The sequence below is a fragment of the Sinohyriopsis cumingii genome, chromosome 9 (genome assembly GCF_028554795.1).
Source record: "Sinohyriopsis cumingii isolate HCF-2022 chromosome 9, ASM2855479v2, whole genome shotgun sequence".
NCBI lineage: Eukaryota > Metazoa > Mollusca > Bivalvia > Unionida > Unionidae > Sinohyriopsis > Sinohyriopsis cumingii.
The window spans coordinates 32,291,664-32,319,458 of record NC_142969.1 but is presented as its reverse complement, the minus strand read 5'-3'; the positions used below and the strand labels follow the sequence as shown (position 1 = coordinate 32,319,458).

The window sequence follows — 27,795 nt, the reverse complement described above, 5'->3', positions numbered from 1 at the left end:
AATCCAATTATGCATTGTCATTGTGCAAAGTAGCCGAGTAGTCTCAACGGCTCACCGTTGCGAATCACTGCCTTCTCAAATCTGTGTGAGTTGGGTCGAGTCTCAGGCTTGGCTAACGTGGGTACATGCAAATACTTGACAGTAGTTTCTCGTGGGTTGGTGGTTCTTTCTTGGGATATCGCGGCTTCTTCCTCCACCACTTATACTGGCTGCCATGTAGAGCCCATATTGTGCTGAAAAATGGCATTAAACCTACAACAACAACGATAAGAACATTAAATGCACTGAGTAACCCCGGCTTGATAATTTGGGTGAAAATGCTGACTTGGTAAAACACCTTAATGAAAATACTGGGAAAACGTTACCACCTGAACATGTCCAACACTCCCCCAGAAAAGGAATCTGCTCATTATTGTCTGGGCACTCAAACTTTGAAGAACACTGACTCTTTGGTTTCTAAGAATGTTGATGTGCAATTCAATACTAATCAAGGGTGGCATGTCTTCATGTTGTTCTGGGCTTGAGCCCATGAATGCCAACTGAACCTGCCAACAAAATCACACACGATGTTTATTGTTTTATGTTGCTTGAAATTACCAAATTCTCTGGCCATATTAGGCCAATGCAGTCACGCAATCACATCATTACCGTAAATATACTACATAGACGGCAATGTGTGAACATAATTTAAGTTAAAGTTGTTAATACTATTGTGCATGCACAGTATTTCAGTTAGTGAAATACGGGAGGAGAGGTACCCTTCATCTTAGGAGGAAAACATGAGGTTTACATGTATACAATATTCAGCCATGTGCAAATATTTTGAAAGAAAAGAAACATACATAAACATCTCACTTTATTTGTAAGTAAGTATAAAACTTCATAACTATATAACTATATATATATATATATATATATATATATATATATATATATATATATATATATATATGCAGATGTGGCATATTAATTAAAAAATATGTTTTAATCTCTCTAAACAATCCATTGTACTGACCAGTAATATATGGTCCCCATTATCTATTGTGTTGATTTGTTGCCCTAAAATGAAGTCATGTACATTTTCAGCATTATAAACTGCACCACTATATAAATCGTGTTTGTTAAATCAGATACAAATTAAGAAATACAGTACAAATTGTTCTTGTTAAATCAGACACAAATTAAGGAATTTCATGACTAAATTATAAGATAAATAAAAGAAAATAAATCATTGAACATGTTTTATGAAAGGACAAATTTCAAGTGAATTATATAAGGAAAATGTTGAATACCTTTTGCTCCAAAAGTAAAATAATAAAAACCACTTATTAAACACAAGATTGAATGACACACTTTGTATTTCCTGCTGTTTTGACAAACATAACGTATTCCATGTAGTCTGTTTTATGCAACTATCCTTGAGATGTTCGAGTTTGGCAGCAAAGAATTGAAACATCTTATTGTTTCCTTCTAGGATGCTGATTCCCTCTGTAATAAAATAAAAGAACAAATTGTCATGAGACTAAAAATGAAACGTTAATATTATATGTTAAACATAGTTTCGAGAAACGAGAAACTAATGTATAATGGCAGCCTAAAGGAAATAATCACTGCGTGAAGTAATACATACACGCACATCATTAATAGGTGCACAAATATTTTGGTAAAAGGTAAAAAACAATTGTATCTGTCTTAATCTCACATGTCTCAATCACAGCATGCTTCGCAACAAAAATCGATTACTAAACTCAACTTGAACGTCATGATTTTCTGGGAACCTACCGCCACCCATTGATGCTGCTTCAATGCTTAATGAGACAAATCAGCTGATATTACAGCTTTGAACATCATGCTTTTATGGGAACCGAACAGCACTGACTTGTTTCAATCCCAGCATGCCTTATGAGACAAATCAATTATTAAAATCCATTTGATCATGATTTTCTTGGAACCTACCACCACGTATGGTTGATGATCAATGCTTTATCAGATACATCAGCTGCTAACACGGCTCTAAAGATCATGATTTTATGGGAACCTATCAGCACACAAGTATGTGTTCTAATCATTGCTTAATTTTTGTTGGTTAAAAAAGTCTCACAATCAATATTAGGTCTTTTTTATCCGATACAATCAGTTTGCGAAAGAGAATGAACAACCATAGTTCTCGACAACGGGAAAAGCAGCTAACAATCCTCGAATGTAAACATGAACGTAAGAGACCAGTCTGTTTATCACACCTTGGCATATGTTGGTATATTTATTCTTTCCAGCTTTAACCTGGCTGAAATTATCCAAGTAAACATTTCTAAAACAGATAGTGTTGGCTTTACAATAAATACCATGTGTCTAACTAATGTTTTGAAGAGAAACAATATACCTGTACAATCAGGTATCCACCCTTGGTAAATATCAAGAATATCAATACATTTAAATTGCATGCTTATCTCAATGAATTTGGCCAGGTTATTACCATGATTAGGTCTAATAAAAATTGATGCTTGCTTTCCATGGTTGCCTTTCACTAATTGAGCTATTCATATCAACAAGACATACCAAGGTAAGAAATACATATTTAAATCACATACACCATGCAAACTTTCCACAGATGTACATGATATAAAAGATTACTTTCTGCAACAGAACATAGAAACCATATTAGTGTGGCAGGTCTGCCATGCCTGAAGAATCTGTTAATATGGAACAACATTTTTCAAGTTTCATATAATCAAAGTAAACACATGAATATTAGAAAGACCCTTTTCTATCTCCACCTATTTCCCATGTCTGTAGAAATGGTATCATATTGCAGTATCACACCTTTATGAGTAAAGCAGATCAGTACATTATTCTGAAGTGCAAAAGAAATATTAAACAATAAATAAACTTTCTGAAACGTTGGTACTCTGGATGTTAAAAGCTTGTAAAGTATTATCATTTTATTTCGTATATACTGATTGAGAAAACAAAACAACAAGAACGGCCATATTCGCTCACTTATAATGCGAATCAAACTGCAAGCTGCAAATATCTAGGTATGCCGTCGCATAATGTAACGGCATAGCCGGGTAAGTGACTTGTTACGAGCAATCAGTAGAACAAAACAATACAGACACTGATATGCAGGTGCAACATGATATGACGGATCAGGATCTTTGTTTTAAAGTAAATATATACAATAATTTGCCTCGAAAGAAGATATAAACTATAAATGTCAACCACAGGATGAATTTGTATCAAAACTACCTTAATACTCAACCATTCTGTTGAATAGTAATTGATTCAAAAATACAAAATGTACATAACAACTGACTCAAAGTTTAAAAAGATGTGGATTCAATTACAAAATATTTCCGTTGTGACGAGTAATATATTTAAAACGGCTTTATTTATAGAATTAATACAAAAAGTTACGCCCCTTTGACTCATACGAAACATCTTCACAATCTATGTAGTAAATAAAATGCAGAATGGTTATTTAAAAGGAGAATAAATTCAGAATGTTTGCTTGTTTTGTTATCGAACCCTGTTGACAAAAAAGTCTGAAAATAATTGTACTCTACGCTTGAAAATACAACAACTCTCAAAAATCCATACTAGTGTAAAATACAATTCCTGAAAACCAATGCTCAGATCATATATATAATTTTAGTTTTAAATTGAAACTACACATTAAAACCTTGCCTTTCATTATAAATGAGGACAAAAAAAGAAATTTTTAGGAGTTTCAACATTTTTTTTAAAATATTAATATTACCTATATTATATATATATATATATATATATATATATATATATATATATATATATATATATATATATATATATATATATATAAGTAGATATACATACATATAAATAGATAAAAGTTCAGATGGATATACAGACATATAAATAGACAAAATGACAGATGGATATAGAAACATATTGATATACAAAAGGATAGATAGATGGATATAAGCCAAACAGATAGACACATGACCGATGGATATAGAGACATATAGACAGACAAAAAGACGGATGGATACAGACATATAGATAGACAAAAGACCAGTTGATATACATACATATAAATAGACAAAATGACAGATGGATATATGAACATATTGATATACAAAAGGATAGGTAGATGGATAAAAAGACAAACAGATAGACACATGACCGATGGATATAGAGACATATAGACAATCAAAAGGACGGATGGATAGATACATATAGATAGACAAAGGACCAATGGATATACAGTCATAAAGACAAAGGACTAATGAATATACAGACTTCGAGATAGACAAAGGACAGATGGATACAGACATATACATATACAAAGGACTGATATATATACAGACAAATAGAGAGACAATGGACCTATGGATTTACAGGCATATACATAGACAAAATGACAGATGGATTCAGACATAAAGATAGACAAATGACCAATGGATATCCATACATATAAATAGACGAAAGGACAGATGGATACAGCCATATCGATATACAAAAGGATCGATGGATACATAAATATATATAGATAGACAAAGTGACCGATCGATACAGACATATAGACAAAAGGACAAATGGATACAGGCCTATATATTTAAAAAAGGACAGCTAGATGTATAGACATATAGATAGAGACAAGGACAGATGGATACAGACATATATTTACAAAAGGACAGATGTATTTACAGATATGTAGATAGACAAAGGATGCATGCATGCAGGCATGTAGATAGACAAAAGGATGGATGAATATAGACAAAACTGATGGATAGATGGCCATAACCATAAGTTTTAAAATGCCAATATCCTGCTTTATACAGGTCAATTAAAAAATCACGCCTGTTATGACGTTATCACGGATATGCCACTGATATATTTTATTATACAGTGCACTCACAACTTGTTGTACAATTGAACTTTCTGTTTCAGTCCTGCTCACCCTGATTCATTACTAGTTATACAGTGCACTCACAACTTCTGTTTCAGTCCAACTCAACCTGATTCATTACTGAGTGGTAACTTGTATATTCATTCATATATCTCCTTTTATGTTTATTTCAAATCAAACTAAGCTTATGTATGTGTTGGACGTTTAACATAACCCTAACAATTTCTCAGTCGTATTGCTATGAAGTCTGCAGTATGGCAGTTTATACTGATATCTAGCACTGGGACGTCATGTTCCATCCAGTCACATCCTGACACCAGGCTGACCAACCCTACATTCCTAATACTTACCTTTTACTGCTTAGTGCCTAGCGAAGCAGCTGTCAATATCATTTTCATATGACTTTGATTGGACTCTACCGGAATTCAAACCTGCAACCTCCCACATCTGAGGCGAACGTTTTAACCACTAGTCGACCGGAGCGGTCCAAAACCAAGTTTAATTTATTGTTATGTTCTGCATTTAAAAGACATAATGTATACACCATAATGTTCTTGACGTGCAGCCAAAGAATTGGGTCAACAGTTCATGATCAAGTTCTTAAATACAAAATATAAGAGCATATAAAACGGTGTGTGTGTGTGTGTGTGTGTGTGTGTGTGATTTAGATTTGTAACGTAGCATAACAATTTTGCAGTAATATCGATACGATGTCTACAGTGTGACAGTTTATAGTGATATATAACACTGGGGCATCATGCCGCAGACATGTAACATCATGTCCCACCCAGTCACATTATCCTGGCATCAGCTGACCAGTCTCAACAGGATCCAACTTCGAAAAAGTCTGTATATGAGCATCAAGAGGTTTAAGTATGATATTTATATGATATCATATGTGATGTTAATACGGCAAACAATATGATGTTTATACTGTACCAAATACACTTATACTATACCAAATATGATGATTTTGTTTTTTTCAAAATAAAATGCCATATGTAACATATCGTTACTTTTGCTAGAGTATTACCGGTAAAGAGAAATGAACAGATCTTTTTCATATTTCCAGAAGCAATTAATGTCAGCAAGGTAACTTTCCCAATGTTCAGCAAACTATGCCTAATATTTATAAAAGCCAGCTTTACTGAGTAACAACAAAGTTTGCTGTATTTATCTCAATACATACCCCAAACATTGGGTTAGGCTTCGTGTCATGCTGTGGTCTTTTAATTTTATACTGAAATCGTGAAAGAAAAAACATTCAACTGCAGTTGTGAAGAAAGAAATACAATTAATTTACAAAATAAATATGTAAAGCAAATCACATTCAATTATAAAACAGTAATGTATAAGTACATACAATTATAAAGAATGAGAACTGTCTGAATTAAACCAGAATATTTTACAGAGATGAGTTAAACATGAGCTTTATATAGGCAGTGGAGCCTAAACGTTAAGCTATTTTTTCTGCATAGTTTGTAATGTTATAAAACAAATTTTCAACAATGGTCACAGAGAAACTGTAATTATGTTATCAATATATATGCAGATTATGTTGTGAGTGGCTCCTATCAATACGCAAAACAACTACACTTAAAGGTTCAAACTTTATTGAACTCATTTTTGAATGGGCTTATATATAAACAACTGATAAATATAACGGTCTCATCTCCAAGATCACCAGCAAAAAGCTTGTAACCCATCAGAATGGTTAGATCCAAATTAATTTCTGAATATGCAAAGGTAATACTAATTTAATATGAATTTTCTCGATTTCTAAGGCAACATAATAAATTTCAGACCTATGATGATGTGGTGTTAAGATTTAGGAAGAGAAGTAACGTTTATTATACTTTAGACAGTAACTGAGTTTCACGACTGAAATTGTTCCACTTCTTAGAGCAATGCAAAGACAGTACTTGCATGAAAACGTTTGTATATATTTCGATATTTTGAACAATAAATGAGCAATGCATGCTATGGGATGCAAAGTTGCGACATGAAATATAACAACTGTACAAAGGTGATAATAGAAAATGAATGATAAAACGTCCAAATTTAAGGATATTGTAAAATACGAAAACTGCGTGCAGAAAGGTTGTTTGGACACAAACTTTGTTTGATGATGCAAAGATATTCTTTTTATTAGTTTATGAATAAATGTTATTACGGCTTGGATATAATTTGTTTCTTTTCTTCATTTATTCCAAGGAATTAATGCAATGATATGCCTAATATTTTAATCGTACTGTATATTATTGCTAATGTAATGAAAGAACTCACCTCTTCATACATGAAATCCCATGAAAAATTGGATGCTCTCTGATTGTCATATGCTACAAATCAAAAGAAATATACAGGAACTGTATGATATTTGTTCACATGAAAAGTCTGTACAAAAATTAAGACCAGAATCTTAAATTCTAAGTATGAGAATAAAATAACCTTTGAATTCCTAAACAATATTAGTCCCATTGTAATTTTGTATTGGAAACGTGACTTTATAATAATGATGACAAATCTGTACTATTTGCTGATAATGAATCAATCATGCTGCGAAAATTTGACTTAGAACATAATACAAATATAAAACAATTTCCAGAGTATGTAGGTTAAAGCAACAAAGGTTTTATGGAACAATGTGTCTGACCTGTGTATAAACAAGAATGTCACGAACAAGGTGTCTAAACTGTGTCTAAACAAGGGCTCGGTAGAACAAGATATAAAACCCATGCCTAGACAAGGATGTCATGGGAAAGGGTATTTTGCCTGTTTTTAAACAATGGATTTTTGGACAAAGTGTGAGACATATCTAGACAAGGATTTCATTGTACAGTGTACGTAGCATGTTACTTACGAAGGTTATGTGGTCATGGTGTCAAACATATGTCTTAACAAGCATTCTGTACAACAAGGTGTAAAACCTATGGGTAAACAAGGATTATATGGAACAAGGTAGACCTGCCAACCCTAACAAGACGTAGACAGTAAGGCAATTAATGTTTTTTCAACAAGGCATATAACTTATGATTATACGACGGTTTTGTTGAAAAAGATGTCTAACTTCTGAATGCTATTATAATTAGAGAACATTGTTTTTAAGCTGGCAAGAAAGAAACCTCAAAGTACACCACAGTACAAACATTAGGTGTATGGTAGTATTACACCAAAGGTATCAGCTTAATAAAAAACCTAACAAGGTATATGACTTCTGACAACATTAATTAATATTTTTGTAATTGCTACTGTCAATACAGCCATCGTAGCCAAATATACATAATAAACCAGGATGCACCCCCCAAGCATGTATCAATATAATTCCACTGAAGAAGGTATATGACTTTCAAAACTTTAATTGAAAATCTTGCAAAAGCAAATAGCACTTAAGTCTAGGAAAGTTAAAATTTAACATGCATTTCATGACACTCAGTAGTAGCTCACCTGTGTTTAACCTTAATCTCGCCTGTGTGACAACATGCTTATGACTTAACCCTGTTTGCAAAGACCTTAACACAAATATATTATTATTTTGACAACAATGATAGGGAGAAGAGCAGCCGAGTGGTCTAAAACGCTCCCCGTTACGGATGCATGCCATCTCACCTCTGTCTGCGAAGGTTCGAGCATTGGATTTGGGCAATGTGGTTATGTGAGAACGCTTGCCAGTAGCTTCTCGTGGGTTGGTGGTTCTTTCTGGGGTTTTCCCAGATTCTCCTCCAACTTACAGCAACAACACTGCCGCTGCATTTGCTACCATAAACGTGATACGCACATCTGATCAAGATCATATAAATGAGGAAAATATTATCCAATATCCATACCATTCATTCCTCCCTGGTACATGTTTTCAAGGTCATGGTGTATGTTTCTACTATGCTTATGTCTGCTGTTGTTGCTGGAGTTAGATGCACTTGAGTCTTCCTCCCAAACCTGAGGGCCATAGAATGGCCCACCACTGTGTCCCCAACTTGATATCTTTGTAGGTATCATAGATGGGAAGAATCCCTGACTCATTGATGTTCTACAAATCAATATAAAAGTTCATATGTAACTTTGGAAATAATTCGCAACAGAAAAAGGAATGATAAAGGAGTTGCTGTTATGCTTTTCATTATTAATAGCATCAACGTTTGTGGTTCAGCAATAAAACAGCATTTTGATCATTGCACAGATTTGTTTAATAGACAGAAATTCTGCTAAAGGCAGTCGTGCTTGGTGATAAAATTTACATGACCCATAAAATCCACACAAATTTGTATCATCAACAAATAATAATGAAATGGAAGGAAAACATAAGACATAATTTAATACACAATACTTGTGTGATCATAACTGATTGAATGTAAATTCTGCCGCGTCCTAGCAAGTACCTAATGGTAATGGAATGATGTAATGCATGACAATTTTACTTAATGTTGATTCTAATCATATGGAAATGTACATTTTGTTGTCATGGATACATCCTATAATAACTAGATAAATATGATGCATATCAAGTTCAAAATGCATTCATTTACTATGATAGTGATTTCAGTTTCTATTCCTAGCTGCATAACTATTCAGTAATTATTTTGTCATAAACAATGTTCATTAAATCATAAACTATATATATATATATATATATATATATATATATATATATATATATATATATATATATATATATATATATATATATATATATATAACTTGCTGAATAATTTAACCTCTCAAGATCTTCATGTGAAGGTTTCCATTTTTTGGCTCTCCTGACATAAACTATAATGACAACTATTATGAGACAGCACAGGAAGAACAGTGGTATTCCAACACCCAGGCCTACCACCAGGTTAAAATTATCTGTAAATAATAATAATAATAATAATAATAATAATAATAATAATAATAATAATAATATTTAATAATAATAATATTTTAAATAATCATGATAACACTACTAATAATAAAAGAATAGAAATACTCTACTGACACCATAATAATAGTGTTCACGTAATCATGCATAAATCAAAGAGCTAACTGACAAAATAATGCATTCAGTCAAGAAAACATAACAGCATAAGATTAAAAATGAGCATTGGAAACCTGCCTTACATTTCTTGCAAAGAGTGGAAACTTGAGAAAGAAAAATATTTTCACAAAACCTAATCTGATTTTCACTTGAAAAAATGTGATGAATTATGTATAATGTAACATTTAAAGTAAGAAACAAATATAAAAGATAAGATTCATACCTGAAGTCTTTCTTGGCCTGGAACAGAAATAAAAAAATCCATATCATTGTATTTTAATTGCCTTCTGACTTATCACAGTAATTCATTTCCAAGTGATATCACCTGAATGCACACATGCTACAGCAAATTAAACTGCCACTTCATATAAACACCAGTTAGAAAATCCATTTTCAACACATCAAATTTGTATATGAATAAAAATATTAAAATGCTGTTACAGTCAAACAAATCATAAAGACCACATTAGATGATCCCCTTGATAGTTTTACACCAACCCAGTGGATGAATCTAAACTCTATAAGAGATGAGAAGAAACATTTGTAACACTGGTTCTACAATACATTACAATCCAGTCTAATGCTACAAATGCAATAATGTGTACTCCATACGCACAACTTTGTGGAATACAGAAACAAGTTACATATGCAAGTAGTATCTACTCCCTATGCACAAATTTCAAGTAAACAAAACAGTGCTGCATATGTAATACTGTGTACTTGCTATGCACGACTTTCAGGAACAGGAAAGCAATGCTACAGAGGCAATAATGTGTACTCCATATACACGATTTACAGGAATAAGAAAACAGTGTTCAACTTTAAAAATACATCTGAAATTAATAATGATTATGTTACTGCTGCCATTGTTACCAAGAAAATCATACCCACATATTTTCATACAAGATACAGGTCTGCAGAATGCAGTTTATCTATATACCAATCTATGAGGTTTAAGACTTTCAAAAACTTTCAGACAGAATTTTAGCATTAATGGCACTAATGATTTGCTAAGAAATCAAAATTACATTTAATTATACAACAGATGATAAAAATAGTGCATTTAAAGTCTGTTTAAAGCAGTATCCAAGCTAAATGACGAAACAAACTTACGACAATATCAATTAACTCGTTTACAGACAGAATCAAATTCTCTCACTTTTTCCTCAAAAATCACTTCAACAATAAATATGAACATGAACAATGAAAATTAAGGTATGGGTCCCGAGTGGCCGAGTGGTCTAAAGCGCTCTCCGTTACGCATCACTGCCATATCAACTCTGAGTGGGCTCAAGTCTCGGATTCGGCTAATGTGGGTATGTGAGACAGCTTGCTAGTAGCTTCTCGTGGGTCGGTGGTTTTTCCGGAGTTTTCCGGGGTTCTTCCTCCACCATTAATACTGGCCCCCATGTATAGCCTATCGTGTGCTGACAAATGGCGTTAAACCCTACAACAACAATAACAAAAATGAAAATTAAGTATCAACCACTTACTGACAGTCTGGTTTTGCACTTGACACGACACATTCATAATTAGAAGGGCAGCTTCCTCCAATGTTGGCGACGTATAATACGCACAGTTGATCATCAGAATTAGCATCTGCTGGGACTGAAATGCATAACACCAAAGAATGATAGATTATTCAACTATTTTCATAGAAGCATGTTAAATTGTCTGAATGTATATACTGTCATAGAAGATACATAAGTATTTTTACTGTATTGACTCATATGGGTCACAGTTTGTGTGATTGTATAAAAATGTCAATTTTAGTGGTAGATTCAGAAGTTACCAAAGTGATCACTGATGAGTCACATTTTGCCAGGTGCAATCCCTGTTTGAAACAATTGAAATTGGTACCCAGTAAAAAAGTGATTTCACAGTAAACAGGCAAATAATTAGGAAGACATATACTGTAATCATGAATTTAAATTTAGTTGTGATTCACAAAATTCGATGGAGAATTTTTATGGCTGCTACACACCATGAATATGAAGAATCAAAAAGATTTTGTTCGTGAGGGACAACAGTCTGGTCCTCGTTTTCAGCCTTAACTTCCAATACTGATAATTAACAATTTGTAAACAATATTTGTTTTAATTATGACAAATAATGCTCAATAAAAAAGTTCATGCAAAAGACAAGTATATGTTGACAGATTGTAGGATATATAATCGGATCAATTAAATAATTCATGCATCTACAAGAACGATAGTAACCACAATTATTGCCTTTGTAACACTGTTTCATGGCAAAAAACGCACAATCCAATAGTTTGCATTAAGTATTATTTTATGTGTCCCCAAGAGCTGTTCGTACAGTTTCATCATCCAAAAGTATAGCCCTTCCCATGAGGACAGATCATAACTGCAACAGCTTTTGTGATAACATAACCCAGATATACAAGATTATACACAGATATATATATATATATATATATATATATATATATATATATGCAGCCACTATATAGGACTGACAGGATGATAAAGTTTCTGCCATTTCCTTGTCAAGCCTATGGAAGAAGAAACAGAAATAAAACTATTGCAGAATGATGTATATTCATCTAATATTAGTATTTGACTCTCACCTTGTTTGCCCTCAACAGTCAAATTTTGGGTATTAACATATTGTCCTTCCAGTAATATTGGTTCACCTTGAGCCAGAGCTAAATTAGCCTTTGCTAATGCTATGTCAGCTGCCGTTATGTCTTTCATCACCACGGAGAAGTCAATAATGATACTACCCTTCCTGGAAATGAAAGCTAACTTGTTAGCAAACTGGTCTTTGGAGGTAAAAATTGACAGTTTGTGTTTCTACCTCATGGTAACAGGTCATTCACTAGATGCAGTCCCCCCCCCCCCAAAATCTGACGAAAGACCAGTGGATGGAAGGACCACTAGGTGGTAGGATATCTGTAACGTTTGATCATTTCAGTATTCCATGACATTGAAACTGCTTATTATTTGTCTATCAGGAATGTTATCTGGCCATGGCCAGCTGAATTGATAGATACCTGATCTTCAATCAAAATAGATGATTTTCAACCACACGTACAGGTACAGCTGGAATCCTAGCAATAAAAATCATCACAATTGAAGATAAAAGGATGTGCAAATGCTTACAGGGCTGAAAGATATGTTTAAACACATTGGGATAATTATATCCATTGGGATGTCAAAATGAGGGAGGCCTCTCACCATCACAGCTAAGTCTGTCCAATAATCATGTAGGAACAGAAATACCCTTAAATCCAGCCAATGCGGCATCAACTCTTGTACCTGTTACAAACCCTCCAGCAACTTCCAGATAATAATATGTAACCATTATTTACACAGCCCTTGTGGCACCATTTTGCGATGTTCAGATGTAATACTTGCCACATGCCATTGTATTATATTATGTATTGGGAATGGGGTTTGTAGGCAGGATCAATGCATCATGATGCCTTGAATTGATAACTTAATAGTTTTCATTTGATCGATCTAAAGTTCACACCTTTTTTCTGCATTTTAAACTTCACTACAAAACTGTGTACCAAATCTGTTTAGAGTACAATATATGAAAACATGGCTTGTGCGTGGATTATTTATAATGATACCCAGTTGACTGAGACTTGATTTTTTCCCTGAGGCAAGGGTACCGACAGCTTGTAATATAGAGTTACAGTTTTATGTGCTACAGTGTGTATAGGAAGGTTGTTAAGGCCATGTTTTGTAATTAATGATCAAACGCTTGGCTGGAAATCACTGTCTATATTATTCAATCATGTTCCCATTATGGACCGGATATCATTTCCTGGATTTTCTTGCTGATGTATTATTTTCCTTTTATCCTATTATGTGGTGAAAAGATTTTTGAGGGAAATATTTCTCTAGACTGTATAGTTAAACAAATATAAAAGCTGCATTATTCAATAGCATAAGTAAACAGATGACCATACTTTAAGGTCACATAAACATTAGAATATTACATGTATGTTCAAGGTTTATTTCACTAAAGACCCAATAATTAAACATATCCTTACCATCAAAATAAAAACTCATCGGCTTAATTCTTGATATTTGTTAAGTAATTATTCTCTCATTCTAATAACATGTGTTTTAAATCACCTACTGCTGATATACTTTTGATTTTTGTAACCATAAATCACATTAAAGTTACCAAATTATAAAGCAGAAATGTAGGATAATTGCTACATGCATTGTATCATCTTCCATCATTATGCAACTATAATATTTAAAAGAATGTACATTTGGGTGAAATTTGTCAAAGTAAATGAGCAAAATGAAGATCGACTCACCTTATTCTTATAATGTTGACTCTAATAAAATTACCTCCCAGCTTTTCTTTATAGTAAGACGTCAACTAAAGAAAAATAAAGAAACATAAAAGAAATGATTCTATGGTGAGGATTTTTGTACTACTCATCTCATTCCTGAGGACTGTTCCAGTTAAACATACATGGTACCCAGGGAAGGCATTTGTTTTTTATAATATATGCAAGGGTACGTTGATTTCATAATTCATATTCAAATCATAGAAAATTATAAATTGCACATATGGGTGAGTACACTGCTTTAAAAGTACCTTCCCTGGGTCCAATGGTTGTTTTAATGAAAAAGCCTTGACATATTGGGGTAACAAAAAAAACAAACAATTCTGCAGAAAGTTTCATCTTGCTTGTCTCAGTGGATCTCATTAAAAAATGTCATCATTTCAAGGAGCTAACATGGTGCAAAAGTAAACAAAATGAAAAGAGAAGTAATGTTTCTGCAAAAATATAAATCATCTTGCCAAAGTGTTACATTAATAAATGCTATATTGAGGCACTAAATATTTCTTCAACTTCAGGACATTGGATAAATTATTGCAAAGTTTCAGAAACAATGACAAGACTATGCTAACCCTGAATTCACGTTTTATGAAGCCTGTTATTCTAGGGTTTCCCTGTATTTTGTAAGATCAATACAGCATGAAAAGGTAGTACCTTCTCTCTACATTTCATAATAACGAATACAAGTCCTGAAATGAAAGATATCTATCAACAATATATCAGTGGGGATTGTAATTAGGTCACTCTGCACTATGTTTTGCCAAAATGAGGATGAAGCAAAACAAAAGACCTGAAATACGAGAAGAAGATACATTTTACTTACTCTTCCTGATGCAGGTAGTATCATTTTTAGAAATTTATCCTTAAGGTTCATCCTTGTCCATACATAGTGAAGATAATATGAAGTTAAATGCAAATCAATAGGCTGATGACTAAAAACTAATAATTACAACTACACCACCAACACTGTAGTGTTACTTGCATCTGGTTTACAGGTGAGGTAATATATATATATATATATATATATATATATATATATATATATATATATATATATATATATATATATATATATATAATTTATATATAATTTATCTCTACCCTCTTTTCTTTTCCTTCAAGTCCCAACCATCTCAATATTCAATGAGGACTCTAGTATTTAGTTACCTAAGAGAAGAAAGCAACTAAGCCCTGATAAAGGGAGGCTTGTTAACTCAGTTGGTAGAGCATCAGACTTGTAATCAAAGCGTCACGGGTTCAATTTCAGCTAAGTCTAGTCAGAGGTAGCTATTACAGCATGTACTTGATGAAGGCATTTAGCTCCATTTCTTCAGCATTTTATCGTCAATAACACATGTGTGCGATTAACACCAACAAAAGCTAGCACATCTGACCCTGATTTCAAATAATTATTTTGATCTGTTTACACATTTATTAATTAATAATGATTAAGGTGAAATAACATGACAACTAAATTAACAAACATTTTGTCAGTTTCCAAAATTCACCCTATTGGATTAGCTTACTAAAATACTTTAATCAACAAGAAAATATCTGACAAATCAAAATCAGCTTGGAAAATGTTCTAGATGGTTTATGTGTTTGTAAATAGGTTATATATTGCAATTGACTTGAAAAGGATAAATGTATTTCCTGTTATTTGGTGCCAAATTTAAATCTGCAAGATAATCTAAACATTATGGAAAAAACAGGTAATCAACAATACTTACAACATTGAAAGCTGCAACGCTATAATTCTCATACGTTGCTAAATCTTCCAAATTTTCAGCTACTCTGAATGTAAAATTCAGAGAAATGATTGTCTTAATGATCTTTTGGCCAACTAAAAGAAAAAGGAAAAAATGTATATATGAGATTTCAAGGCATGGTATATTCTTATCTTATACTTATATCTTAAGTTTTAAATACCATGATAATGACTTGAGGGTTCTGGAAGAGGAAGGAAGGAAGGTAGGAATGCATAAATTAAAAAGTGCAGTACTTTCTACAAATTCTGTGTTTAGGACATATGACAATACATAGACCTTAATTGAAAACAAAGAATTTAAAGCAACCTTGACCTTGTGTCAATATCAAAGCATCCAATTATATATGTCCATTCAGGTTTTGGAAATTGCATCCATGAAGACGCTTATCTATCTAAAAACTTGATCTAGATTTTCAAATGATCTTGAACTTGTTGTGGGTCACAGCATGGATACAGGTGAATGGATTTCAAGTGGCAAAGCTGCCTAATTCCCCAGTCTATATATGACAACAAAAACACTCAGAATTCATGATATTTGACAATACCAAAATAAAAACAGTATCCAAAAGCTTGACTAAGATTTTCAAATGACTCTAGCACGCATGAAGGCAATAACCACTATAAAAATTGTTACGAAGAAGGAATTAAATTTAAGAATTTCAAACTTTCATTTTTCATTTCTTCATTTCCTTGTAAATGAAAAAGCTCAGTTTAAACTCACAGAATGCCAATTTTGTAGTGATCATTTTAATGCCTCCATTTACTGTTGGCTAGAGCTGGTAGAAACAAATTCAACATATATCTTTAAGACAGGTTAGCTATACAAAGTTAACGTTTTAATCTGATCTATGAGGTGCTGTGAAGTAGGAAAGTAGATCATATTTACATGGACACTTTATCTATGGTTTCCCTTTGGATAGTTGTTATCTTCAAGCAAAGAATTTGATAAACACTTTCTGCATAAAATGCATAATATATATATTTCTTTACTGAAAATACGTCCATGGCTGTTCAGGATGTAGTAACACATTTTGTGATTGTTATTTATGGACATGTGGAAAGCAATGTGTCCTTGTGTCCCGTTTATTACAGTGCACACATCTATCAATTCTATCAATTAAGATACTATGTCCCCTAATTTGCTGGAGAGTGCTTAGCTATGTGCTAGTCCTGTGTGGAATTCAACAGCTTCTGAAATCCTACTTTCTTGTACCAGACAGACTAGACAGTGTTATATAATTTAACACTGCTTACCTGAAAATAGTAGAATGCATATAATGCATAGGTTAATAGGCGAAATCAAGTTAATGGGAAAATAGGCTTAACAGCAAACCAAACAAGATAAACTATCAATAATATTCTTGTACTTAAATGTTAATAAATATCAGTAATACGGAAAATATACCTACTATAACATTATATAATAGACAAACTTACTTGGAACAGGTTGTTGTGTTGTTGTGATTGTTGGGCCTAAAAAGAAAAAAAAAATTAGACATCTCTTTTTTTATTTAAGCTTGCATACATACATAGATCCCTCTTTTCCCCGTCCACAAAACTTTGATATACAAATATCTGTTCTGCATTTCTTAATCTTTTTTACTTCAGAAATAAATATGTAGTGCTATATTTAATGGAGAAGTATACAGCAATTAAAAAAGGTAATATAAGTTACCATAAACTTTTCATTTTCAACAAAGGTCTGCAACAATTTATCTGCAATGTAAGTCATTTACGGCAGAATAAGATATTATATTTCGGCCTATCTAGGAACTTAATGCTCTGTCCACTTGAAACTGAAGGAGAGTGAAGACAGGAAAGTGTCATCATGCTACTCAGCTGAAATAGGACAAACTTTGTTGAAGAAAGCTTGTATATGCTCAAAAAAGTCATTCATGTGAACCATTATGTTTTCCGCAGCAATGTGGACATAAACGTTTCTGTTTATGGAGATGGATGAATTTATCATTATTTAACTATTTTGGTAAAACTAAAAAGAGATGCTTAGTATTTTAGGTCTGTTCCATTAAAACATACATGGGACCAAATAAACGCATTTTCTAAGTGGGGTACTCACTTTAAGATTTAATTTAGAATTTCTTTATCATTTTAATATGACCTCTGTAAATTCTAAGCACCCTGGCATATATTGTTTTAAAAACTACCTTCCCTAGGTATCAAGTATGTATAAATGGAACAGACTTTATTTGCTTCTTAATAGAATGAAACATATTATACAAAGATGAAAAGACTTTAAAAATGTGTTCATGGAACAATAATTCCCAAATAGTGACAAATATGCATAACTAAACTAAATGTACTAAAGAGAGATAAACAATGGTAAAACTCGGCATCTATTCTACAATATAAACTTTTCCAGCATTGCACATTCCGCATTAGTCATTGATGAGTCAGAATGTAACAAATTTGTTCGATTCTCCCGTCATTATTGATTCAGACTGTACCAGGGTTTGTTCAATTTTTGTGTCACTGTTGCTTCAGGCTTGTTCAATTTCCTTGTCAGCTAGAAGGAGAAATTACTTTAAAAATTGTGTCAACCCTTGAATATTTTACTAAACAGTTTCATCTTGTTCTATAATGTAAATACATTGAACAAATGCCATAAAACCTGTAAAAGCAAATACACTTAAAGGTTGTTATTGGAAAGTGTCATCTCTTGTGTTGTTCTGACTATACTCATCGTCGTGGTTGATGTGGGCTCTCTCTGCCCAACAATACGACTTATATATTGACAAATATATCACACTGAATGGAGATGAATAGAAGTCCAAATTCGCAAATAAATATATAGCTTGGGTACTAATGTGTTTTCCAGATAAGGAAGAACATACAAAATAGGCTTAACATCCATAAATCGCTATCTCTGTTTCCGTTTTTGAGATATTAATCAATTCACGGAGCTTATTATTCTGCGTTTTCTTCCCACTTCAGTGTAAATATTTTGCACATTAAGCCATTGTCGCAAGATTATTTTTTTTGAATTAACACAAACCAATCCACTTATGGTCTTCTTTCTTTCTATTCTCATCCTTCCTAACCGCATTTTTCTACATTCATCAGGATACATTTGAAGTACAAAATGATCATCTAGACGAATATGTGAGGACTGATTTTATTTCCTGTCTATTGCAACCAATGATTCTAAGCGATAAAGAACTGTAAGGATAGCATTGACCTTTAGGCATGCACCAGAGTCACACGTTTTCAAAGCTGAATATATGTTTCGTCTTAAACAAGGATTCGTATTTGCAACGACAAAAACATTACAATGATGAAATTATCTCGTGCTATTTTCAGTTTACATACGCAGCTATTGCGTCTCTATCAAACAATTATCGAATTCTACATTTTCCTGATATATGGTTACATAAAAAGCATGTGTTTTCAGCCAGGGGAACAAATCACTAAACACTTAATGCTAATTTAATTATTCCAATTGATAAGGTGTGCTATCTTAGTGAGTGTTGTATGCTATAATGAAACGTCATATTTTAATTATGAAAAGGTAATACAAACAATTTATCCTCAGTGATCCGAGCTTTCCGTGCTCCTTTAAAATGGCATCTTGAGAACAACAAAACGTGCTTTTTTTTCCATAAAATGATCGGCGCAGATAACGGTGGATATCTTGAAATTGGTTGCCTTTTGTGACGTCCTTAATTTGCTTGCGATTATTAGCAGCACTAAAACAAAATTGTATTGCTTTGGAATATCATCGTGTTATTGGTAGTTGTAGGCTTTGATAGACCAAAATCAATATTACAAATTATTAACTGCTGACATTTATCAGAGCCTCCAAGTTGCGAAATGAATATATCTTCTTGGCAATAACATTTTCTATAGACATACAACATTCTCTGAAGCCTTTGAAAATTCATAATAACTGAGTTATGATATCTTACATAGGTATTTGTTCAAGGAGTGGTCAGTTTAAAGTCTGAGCTTTCCTGCACACTTCACGGCAATGATACTACAAATGCACATATGCTTTCATCCCAATTTCTAATTTTGAGGAAAAACAAACTAATATTAATGCACTCATTATATGTTCTTTCTTTCTACCTAATCACATTTTCCAAGCCGCTGTTTCCGAACTTTCAAATATCTACAGGTTTTTCCCAACGCTAGGTGAAGTACCCGACCCGAATCGAAAATGCTTGACGTTCCTAACGTCCTCTGCACGTTCATGAAATTCAACAGCGGAAGTCAATCAGATGTATCATGATGGGTTAATTGTATTTCCCTCTAAAACACCGAACTATTTGTAGCTATGATGGATTCCACCATGAACAAAATTCCAAAACTACGATTGTGAGTTAAACAAATTCAACTCTGAGTCTCATTATATATATTGTACTTACACAGAGTATACTTTGACTCAATGGCTTGAAAATTGCACAGTATAAATTACTTCTTGCAAGTGGCAGGTTTGACAACTCATCTTTTCATTTTAAGGGAAGACATAAATTCGCAAGCAGTTCACATGCATATAAAGAAAACTAGTTTCCCACACGTTCGCTGATACGAACTTATTTTAAAGATATTTTCTTTCAAACGGTGGATCCAATTACTAAACCCTTCTTGCTGAGTACAGTTTCCAAATTGGTACGGTTTGTTGCTTCTATGAATGATGCATGCTAAAATGGAAATGTTATCATTCTGTTATGCATATTTAATTTTTATTGTGTCATTAATCTTTGTCCATAATTGAGGGGAGGGATTCGGTCTTATGGAATTTTATGTAAACAAGTTTGCTTGGATTTCAGTTCAGGACATTAGTTTTCAGTTTGAAAATAAATGACCTATCTGCTGTTTGTCAGGTTTATTCAGTCTCAGCAATTAGACTCGACCTTATTTACAGTCTGGATGAATTTCCCATAAGTTAACATAATATTTTCAGAAAATGAATACTGCGACACAGGGCAAATGGATTTCTATATAATTTTGCTTGAGTAAGACATATGTATTTCTATGTTAAAACCTGTAGTTGAATCAGTCGTTCGGTTGTCTTTAATTATAATTTCAAAGGATTTGTTTATGCAAATTATTCATTGAATGCAAAAGCGATTATTGATCCTATCAAGACTATATCATTATCCTCGAATTGTTGTGAATTCATTCAAGGATTTTCTGGATTGTACCAAACTATTCTAAAATATCCAAGATTGGGATTTATTTGGATCACCACTGGAATTCTCTCTGAATAATTTATATTATATTGCACTTTTGTTATAACTTTTGAGTTTATTTGGCATTTAATTTAAAATATTGTTAAGTTCCGATTATATTTTCACTTTTATATTCAGTGAAAACATTAATTGATGACGTTTGTTATAATTATTGAAATTTTCTCGTTTTTGTTACCCAAAGACCATTGAAATATAACATTCTTGAAAATGTTGTTGTTCTGAAGGTCTTATTTCATTATGTGATGATAGTTGGCATCAAAACAGTATATTTAGCATGATAAGAATTAGGATGGAGGAGCCAAAGTAAAAGTTCGCTCAAAGAATACGAATTCTGAACTATGTCTTTTTAACTTTGAACTGTTAATTTAGCATGTTATCAACGCAGTGTTTGCATGAACCACATGTGTCTTTATATTACGAACATGTTCATGTTATGGCGAATACAAAACTATATTAGTTGTACATAGAAAAGTCAGTATCATATGATCCAGTGAAGTTTTGCATATATTCATTGGATAGTCTACCTTCAGCCTTTGTGCTTCTGCCATGTTTTCTAAGCAATAGTATTGTGTCCCGGTTTTAAGTCTTCTTATAGTATTCGTGTTAGCTTGTTTTCTCTCTTTTCAGGGGTTACGTTTGTATTATATTTTTCTTCACTACATCGGTGCATTAATATTTATCGCAAGGGTTTGTAGAAGCTCTCAAACGTTATCACAAACATAGCATGCAAATACTCTGTGTTCTTTATTTCAAATTTCATTGACAAAAGTCAATTTCTTTATTTTTCATGATGCTTATTTCGAAAAATGTTTTCAAGCACGATTGCTAATCACAAAACGCTTTTTTTGGAATTCAATTTCTTAAGTGATAAGGTCCGTTACAAAGGCTACAAAGAAGAATGTAACAAAGGGTTGTTGTCGACACCAACAGTTCAGGATGATTTAAACATTGAATTGCCACGGTACTTCCTATTCAGTCGATAAGTTCCTTATACAACACGTATATCCTTATTTGCTTTTGTTACAAGATTTACTCTTTTCAATCCCATTAAGTGAAGAACAATTTCAAATACCCTACATTGAAGCCAGGTTCAAAATATTCCAGAAGATACCGTTTATATGTTTTGTAATATTACAGATGTAGTTAAGCCTCCGACGCACACCCACGTGTGAAATGTCCTAAAGATATTAAATATTTCGACATATGAGTATCTCCATGAATACCTTTTGGATCACTCGTAGTTCCCTGCGTGGTGCTAACGGTCGTAGTGCCAGGTTGTACGCTGCTGGTTGTTGATGTCTCTGCTTGGGTATTGCTTGGGGTAACGGGTGGAATGGTAAAGTTTGTCGGTTGTACAGTAGACGTATTGTATACCATAGTGGTGCTTGCTGTTTGTGGCTTTGTGGATGTCATGGTAGTGGAACTGGTTGTCGTTGATCCCGCTGTTACCGTGCTTGCAGTTGTCAGAGGTGTAGTAGATATTTTCGTTGATTCAAAGATATTAGTGCTTGAGGACATGGTCGTGCTTCTGACTATTGTGGGCTCTGTCAGACGAACAATAAAAAGAGAAACATTGATGAACTGATAACATTGGGTAGATAAAAACGAAGGCCGAAACTGCGAAGCTCATACAGCCTGCTGACAATAATATATTATTAAAAACTTACACCTAATTCTGAAATGACTCCTTCGATCTTAAGATAGGAATAATATCAAGGAACACACATTTTCGCTTCTGAACGTTTCTTCAAACTTCTGTGTAACTTATCTACAAATTCAGATAAGATATTTCACTATCTGATTTTCTTCTTCAGGTAAGACAAATTATTGAACGTTTTGTTTGGTCTTTGTTTTCACATACATTCAGAGTTTCTAAGTGCATTGTCCTAACTTTCAAACGCTCGTAATATATTTCCGTAATCTACGTGTATTGTAATTTTCTAATTTACAAGGTATGTTACGTTTTTGACTGTTGCGTGCTGTAATTGAAAGATTATCTTTTAAGAATGAAAATAGCGTGCAAGTTCGTTCTCTGACACATTCATGACTTTATGTTTACCATTAACAATACCAACACAGAGGTCTTTAAGAAAGTGTTTGTCTCATGCTAATGTGGCAGGGCGATATCAACATTCATTTGTGAAGGAACTTCCTTTTGAGTTTAACACTTTACCCATGGACACAAATATATTTTTATTTCCAAATGAATTGGTACTTTTCATACCTACAATGTGCCATGCAAAACAAAATAGCTTACATTAAAACTACATTAAAGATCCTTCAAGAAAATACCCTTCACGTGTGTAAGATTATATATATAACGTTCAAAACGTTCAATAATATATATATATATATATATATATATATATATATATATATATATATATATATATATATATATATTGCTGATAATAATAAATTGCAAGATATATATGGAACTTATAAACATATACAACACATAGGAACAGAGGCAGACGGGAACTTAAAATAAAACTTTTAATAAAAAATCCCAAAACACTCATAACATCAACGTTACGAGGTATCTTTATATCAAAACTATATTCAAAGACAGCATTACCATTTTCAAAATATACTATTATTAATGAGCGTGTCCGGAAAAATTCACGAATTCAATCAAATAATACTAAAAGGAAAGAAAAGCGTGGCTCACGAATATGTGAATTTTAAAACAAAATCCTGAATGTGACATACGAAATGCACTAATCATAAGTCTGTAGATAAACCCAAGACTCTAAATGTAAAATCAATGGCGTGCGAAGGGGTAAACTAACCAGTAGAATATATGTCTGCAATAGTGCATTGAATCATCTGAGTCAATGATATCAAGGACTCATGGGCAATGTCCAACGAAACAAATAATAAATAGTGTCTATATTTTCAGTCGCAATTCATACTAGCACATATGGTTTGGTTAGCTTATTTTTAGTCATATCGCTACGATGTCGCCAGTGTGGCAGTATATAGTAATCTCTAGAAATGGGGCATCACGCCACAGGCTTGTAGAAGAATGTCCCACACAGTCACATTATTCTTACACAAGGCCAGCTAGTCCGAACACAAAGCTCTTAATGAAGAGCACAAGGGAAGCAGTTGTTAGTAGGATTTTTGATAGCCATTTTTATGACACGGACGGGGATCGAACACACGACCTCCAGAATCCGAGGCGGACGCTCAAACCACTAGGCCAACCGAGCGGTCCTCTAGTGTATGAAGAAGAGAGGAAACGTCCGTCTCACGTACAAGTATAGATACTGAATATTTTTTCATTTCATATATAAGTATCAGAAAAACTGTTAGATTTCGAACACTTTATACGATGTAAGGAAAATAGTGTAACTTTCAACTAAACCCATTTCTTCTCCTGCATTTGACTAATATTGCAAACCAGTTTCGGGAGCAATGATATCAACATTCTATCTTATAATTTTCCTACAAAATATTCAGGATATTCATTCTACGTTTATATCTGTTGATGTAGATGTAGAAGCCATACGTTATTATTACCATCACGAATATATATTTTGATGGCTCCATGAATAATCCCATACGGCTAAACAAAAATAAACAGAGTGTGCCCCTGAAGTCTGATTCAATCTGGGTACATTTGCTATAGTGATTATCATTTCCAACGTCTTACCTTACTACAAACAACTAATTTGCTGGCTGACGAAGTTTTATATCCTGTTATAGGTTTGAGTTCTTGCAATAGTTTTCTTCAGCTTGTAAGACTTGAGTAGGTCTTTACGCAATCGCTCAAGTAAATTTATCGCCATTACATGAGACCGCAGAAATCTCGTGTATTGACAAAACGACGTTTCCATCATATGTTAAAAAAATGATCTGAATGGGCATAATAAATACCTCTCATAGTGATTGTATAAAATATTGTACATTGCACTTGACGTTCTGTGGGTTAAAAACAAGTAAACCAACCTGTTGAGGAAATATCTGCATTAGAACTTGGAGTCCCTTGAGTCGACGATGTGGACTCGGAAATACGGATCGATGTTTCTGTTAGTATTGCAGACGTACCAGATGCAGTGGCTGTCGCAAATGTACTTGCAGTCTGTAGCACACTTGTACTTGAAGGCAGGATTGTTGTCTGACTCTCAGATATCGTTAATGCTGGAGATGAGCTATACATCAAGCTTGTTGTGGATCCCAAAGTAGGAGTAATGGTTGCCGTCACAGACTCTGAAATGGTACCTAAAAAGTTCGTGGTTGTAGAATCAGCAGTGGTAGCAAAGGTTGCACTAGATGTTGCCGCCAATGTGCTACTAGCTTGTGCGATAGAAGTGCCGGTGGCCTCAGCCGATATATTTACTGGACTGGTACTGATCGTTGTAGAAAAAGAAGTGGTTGACAATGTTAACGAAGATTTCTGGCTCGTACTTGAAGTTTCTTGCCCCATTATTGGTGTAGAACTGCTTTGGATGGTCGATGTCGTTGTTGTACTTGTAGAAGCTGTAAATGCGACGGTCAATTGGCACTTATCTAACATCACATTTACTACTATAAATATATATTGCTAATTCAAGTTTCAAAAAAGTCAATGTAGAACCGTACGACAATAAATACCCATTTGTTTCTGCTGGTGGGAAAGATTTGCAAAATTTCAAATAGCACTTACATCATTACAAATTAACGTTCGACTTAATTTGAACTTCATGAAACGATAGGACATTTAAACCAAATATAGACGCAATTCAAGCATAATTGCGCACTTTATGTAACGATCTTTCTGACTTATCTCGGGCAAATCATGAACTCAATTTCTCTAGTTTATGAGTGTTTGTCTGTGTGAGTTGGATTTTTAACGTAACTTTGACAATTTTTAGTCATGTCGGTACGATGTCGGGAGTGTGGGAGTTTATTGTAATCTCTAGAAATGGGTCATCATCCCGCTGGCTTGCAGAAGAATGTCCCACACAGTCACATTATTCTTACACAAGGCCCACCAGTCCGAACACTAAGCTCTTAATTAAGAGCGCCAAACAAAGCAGCTATAAGTAGGATTTATGTAAGAAGTTTTCTTACATGGACGGGGATCGAACCCAAACATTACCAAATACGACGCTGACGCTCAAACCACTAGGCCAACCGAGCCGTCCTCAAGTGCATGAAGAAGAAGAGAGGAAACGTCCGTCTCATGTACAAGTGCAAATACTGAATAAATTTTAATTTGATATATAAGTATAAGAACAGTTGTCTGATTTCGAACACTTTAAGACGAATACGACTTAAGGTCGTAATAGTGTATTTTTCAAGCAGACCAATTTCTTCTCCTGCATGTGACCAATATTGCAAACCAATTTCGGGTCCTACGATATCAACATTCTATCTTATAATATAATTTTCCTACAAAATATTCAGAATATTCATTTTACGTTTATATCTGCTGATCAAGATGTAGAAGCCCTAAGTTATTATTGCCATCACGAATATATATTTTCATGGCTCCATGACCAATGCCATGGGACAAAAATAATAAACAGAGTGTACCCCTAAAGTCTGATTCAATCTGAATACATTTGCTCTGAGAATTATCCTTTCCCACGTCTTACCTTACACAAACAACTAATTTGCTGGCTGACGAAGTTTTAAATCCTGTTATATGTTTGTGTGCTTGCAATAGTTTTCTTCAACTCGTAAGACTTGAGTAGGTCTTTACTCAGTAGCTCAAGTAGATTTATCGCCATTACATGAGACCGCAGAAATCTCGTCTATTGACAAAACGGCGTTTCCATCATATGTTAAAAAGAAGATCTGAATGGGCATAATACATACCTCTCATAGTGATCGTATAAAATAGTGTACATTGCACTTGAATGTCTGTGGGATAGAAACGAGTTAACCTACCTGTTGAGGAAATATATGCAGTAGTAATTGGAGTCCCTTGAGTCGACGATGTGGCCTCGGAACTACGGATCAATGTTTCTGTTAGTATTGCAGACGTACCAGATGTAGTGGCTGTCGCAAATGTACTTGCAGTCTGTAGAACACTTGGACTTGAAGGCACAATTGTTGTCTGACTCTCAGATATCGTTAATGCTGGAGATGAGCTATACATCAAGCTTGTTGTGGATTCCAAAGTAGGCGTAATGGTTGGCGTTATAGACCCTGAAATGGTACCTACAGGTATCGATCTTGTCGTATCAGCAGTGGTAGCAGTTGCACTAGATGTTGCCGCCAAAGTGCTACTAGCTTGTGCGATAGAAGTGCCGGTGGCCTCAACCGATACACTTACTGGACTGGTACTGATCGTTGTAGAGAAAGATGTGGTTGACAATATTAAAGTAGATGTCTCGCTCGTACTTGAAGTTTCTTGCCCCATTATTGGTGTAGAACTGCTTTGGATGGTCGTTGTCGTTGCTGTACTTGTAGAAGCTGTAAAAGAGACCGTAAATTGGCACTTATCTACCACCACATTTACTTCACAAGAACATTATCCAATACATATTTATTGCTAATTTAATTAGTTGAAAAAACCGAATGTAGGAACTTACGACAATAAATACCCATTTGGTTCTACTAGTTGGAGCGATTTGCAAAATTTAGAAT

The 27,795-nt window shown here is 33.7% G+C and overlaps 1 protein-coding gene across 2 annotated transcripts; it reads right to left on the bottom strand.

The window, feature by feature from the left end:
• Nucleotides 1-843: 843 nt before the first annotated feature.
• On the bottom strand, nucleotides 844-27,544 carry LOC149791505 (uncharacterized). 2 transcript variants are annotated; one of them, XM_089970030.1, is made up of 14 exons: nucleotides 27,094-27,544; nucleotides 25,168-25,698; nucleotides 22,437-22,757; nucleotides 17,441-17,476; nucleotides 15,966-16,078; nucleotides 14,203-14,267; nucleotides 12,490-12,650; nucleotides 11,393-11,507; nucleotides 10,123-10,139; nucleotides 9,598-9,730; nucleotides 8,713-8,912; nucleotides 7,175-7,227; nucleotides 6,078-6,128; nucleotides 844-1,488 (listed from the first exon to the last, which is right to left on the bottom strand). In XM_089970030.1, exons 1-14 carry the CDS (start codon nucleotides 27,302-27,304, stop codon nucleotides 1,471-1,473), a joined length of 2,025 nt encoding a protein of 674 aa, XP_089826156.1. In that variant the 5' UTR covers nucleotides 27,305-27,544; the 3' UTR covers nucleotides 844-1,470. The 2 variants fall into 2 exon arrangements, with proteins under 2 accessions (XP_089826156.1, XP_089826157.1); XM_089970031.1 differs by lacking the exon at nucleotides 25,168-25,698 and having other exon boundaries at nucleotides 27,094-27,542.
• Between the last annotated feature and the right edge of the window lie 251 nt (nucleotides 27,545-27,795).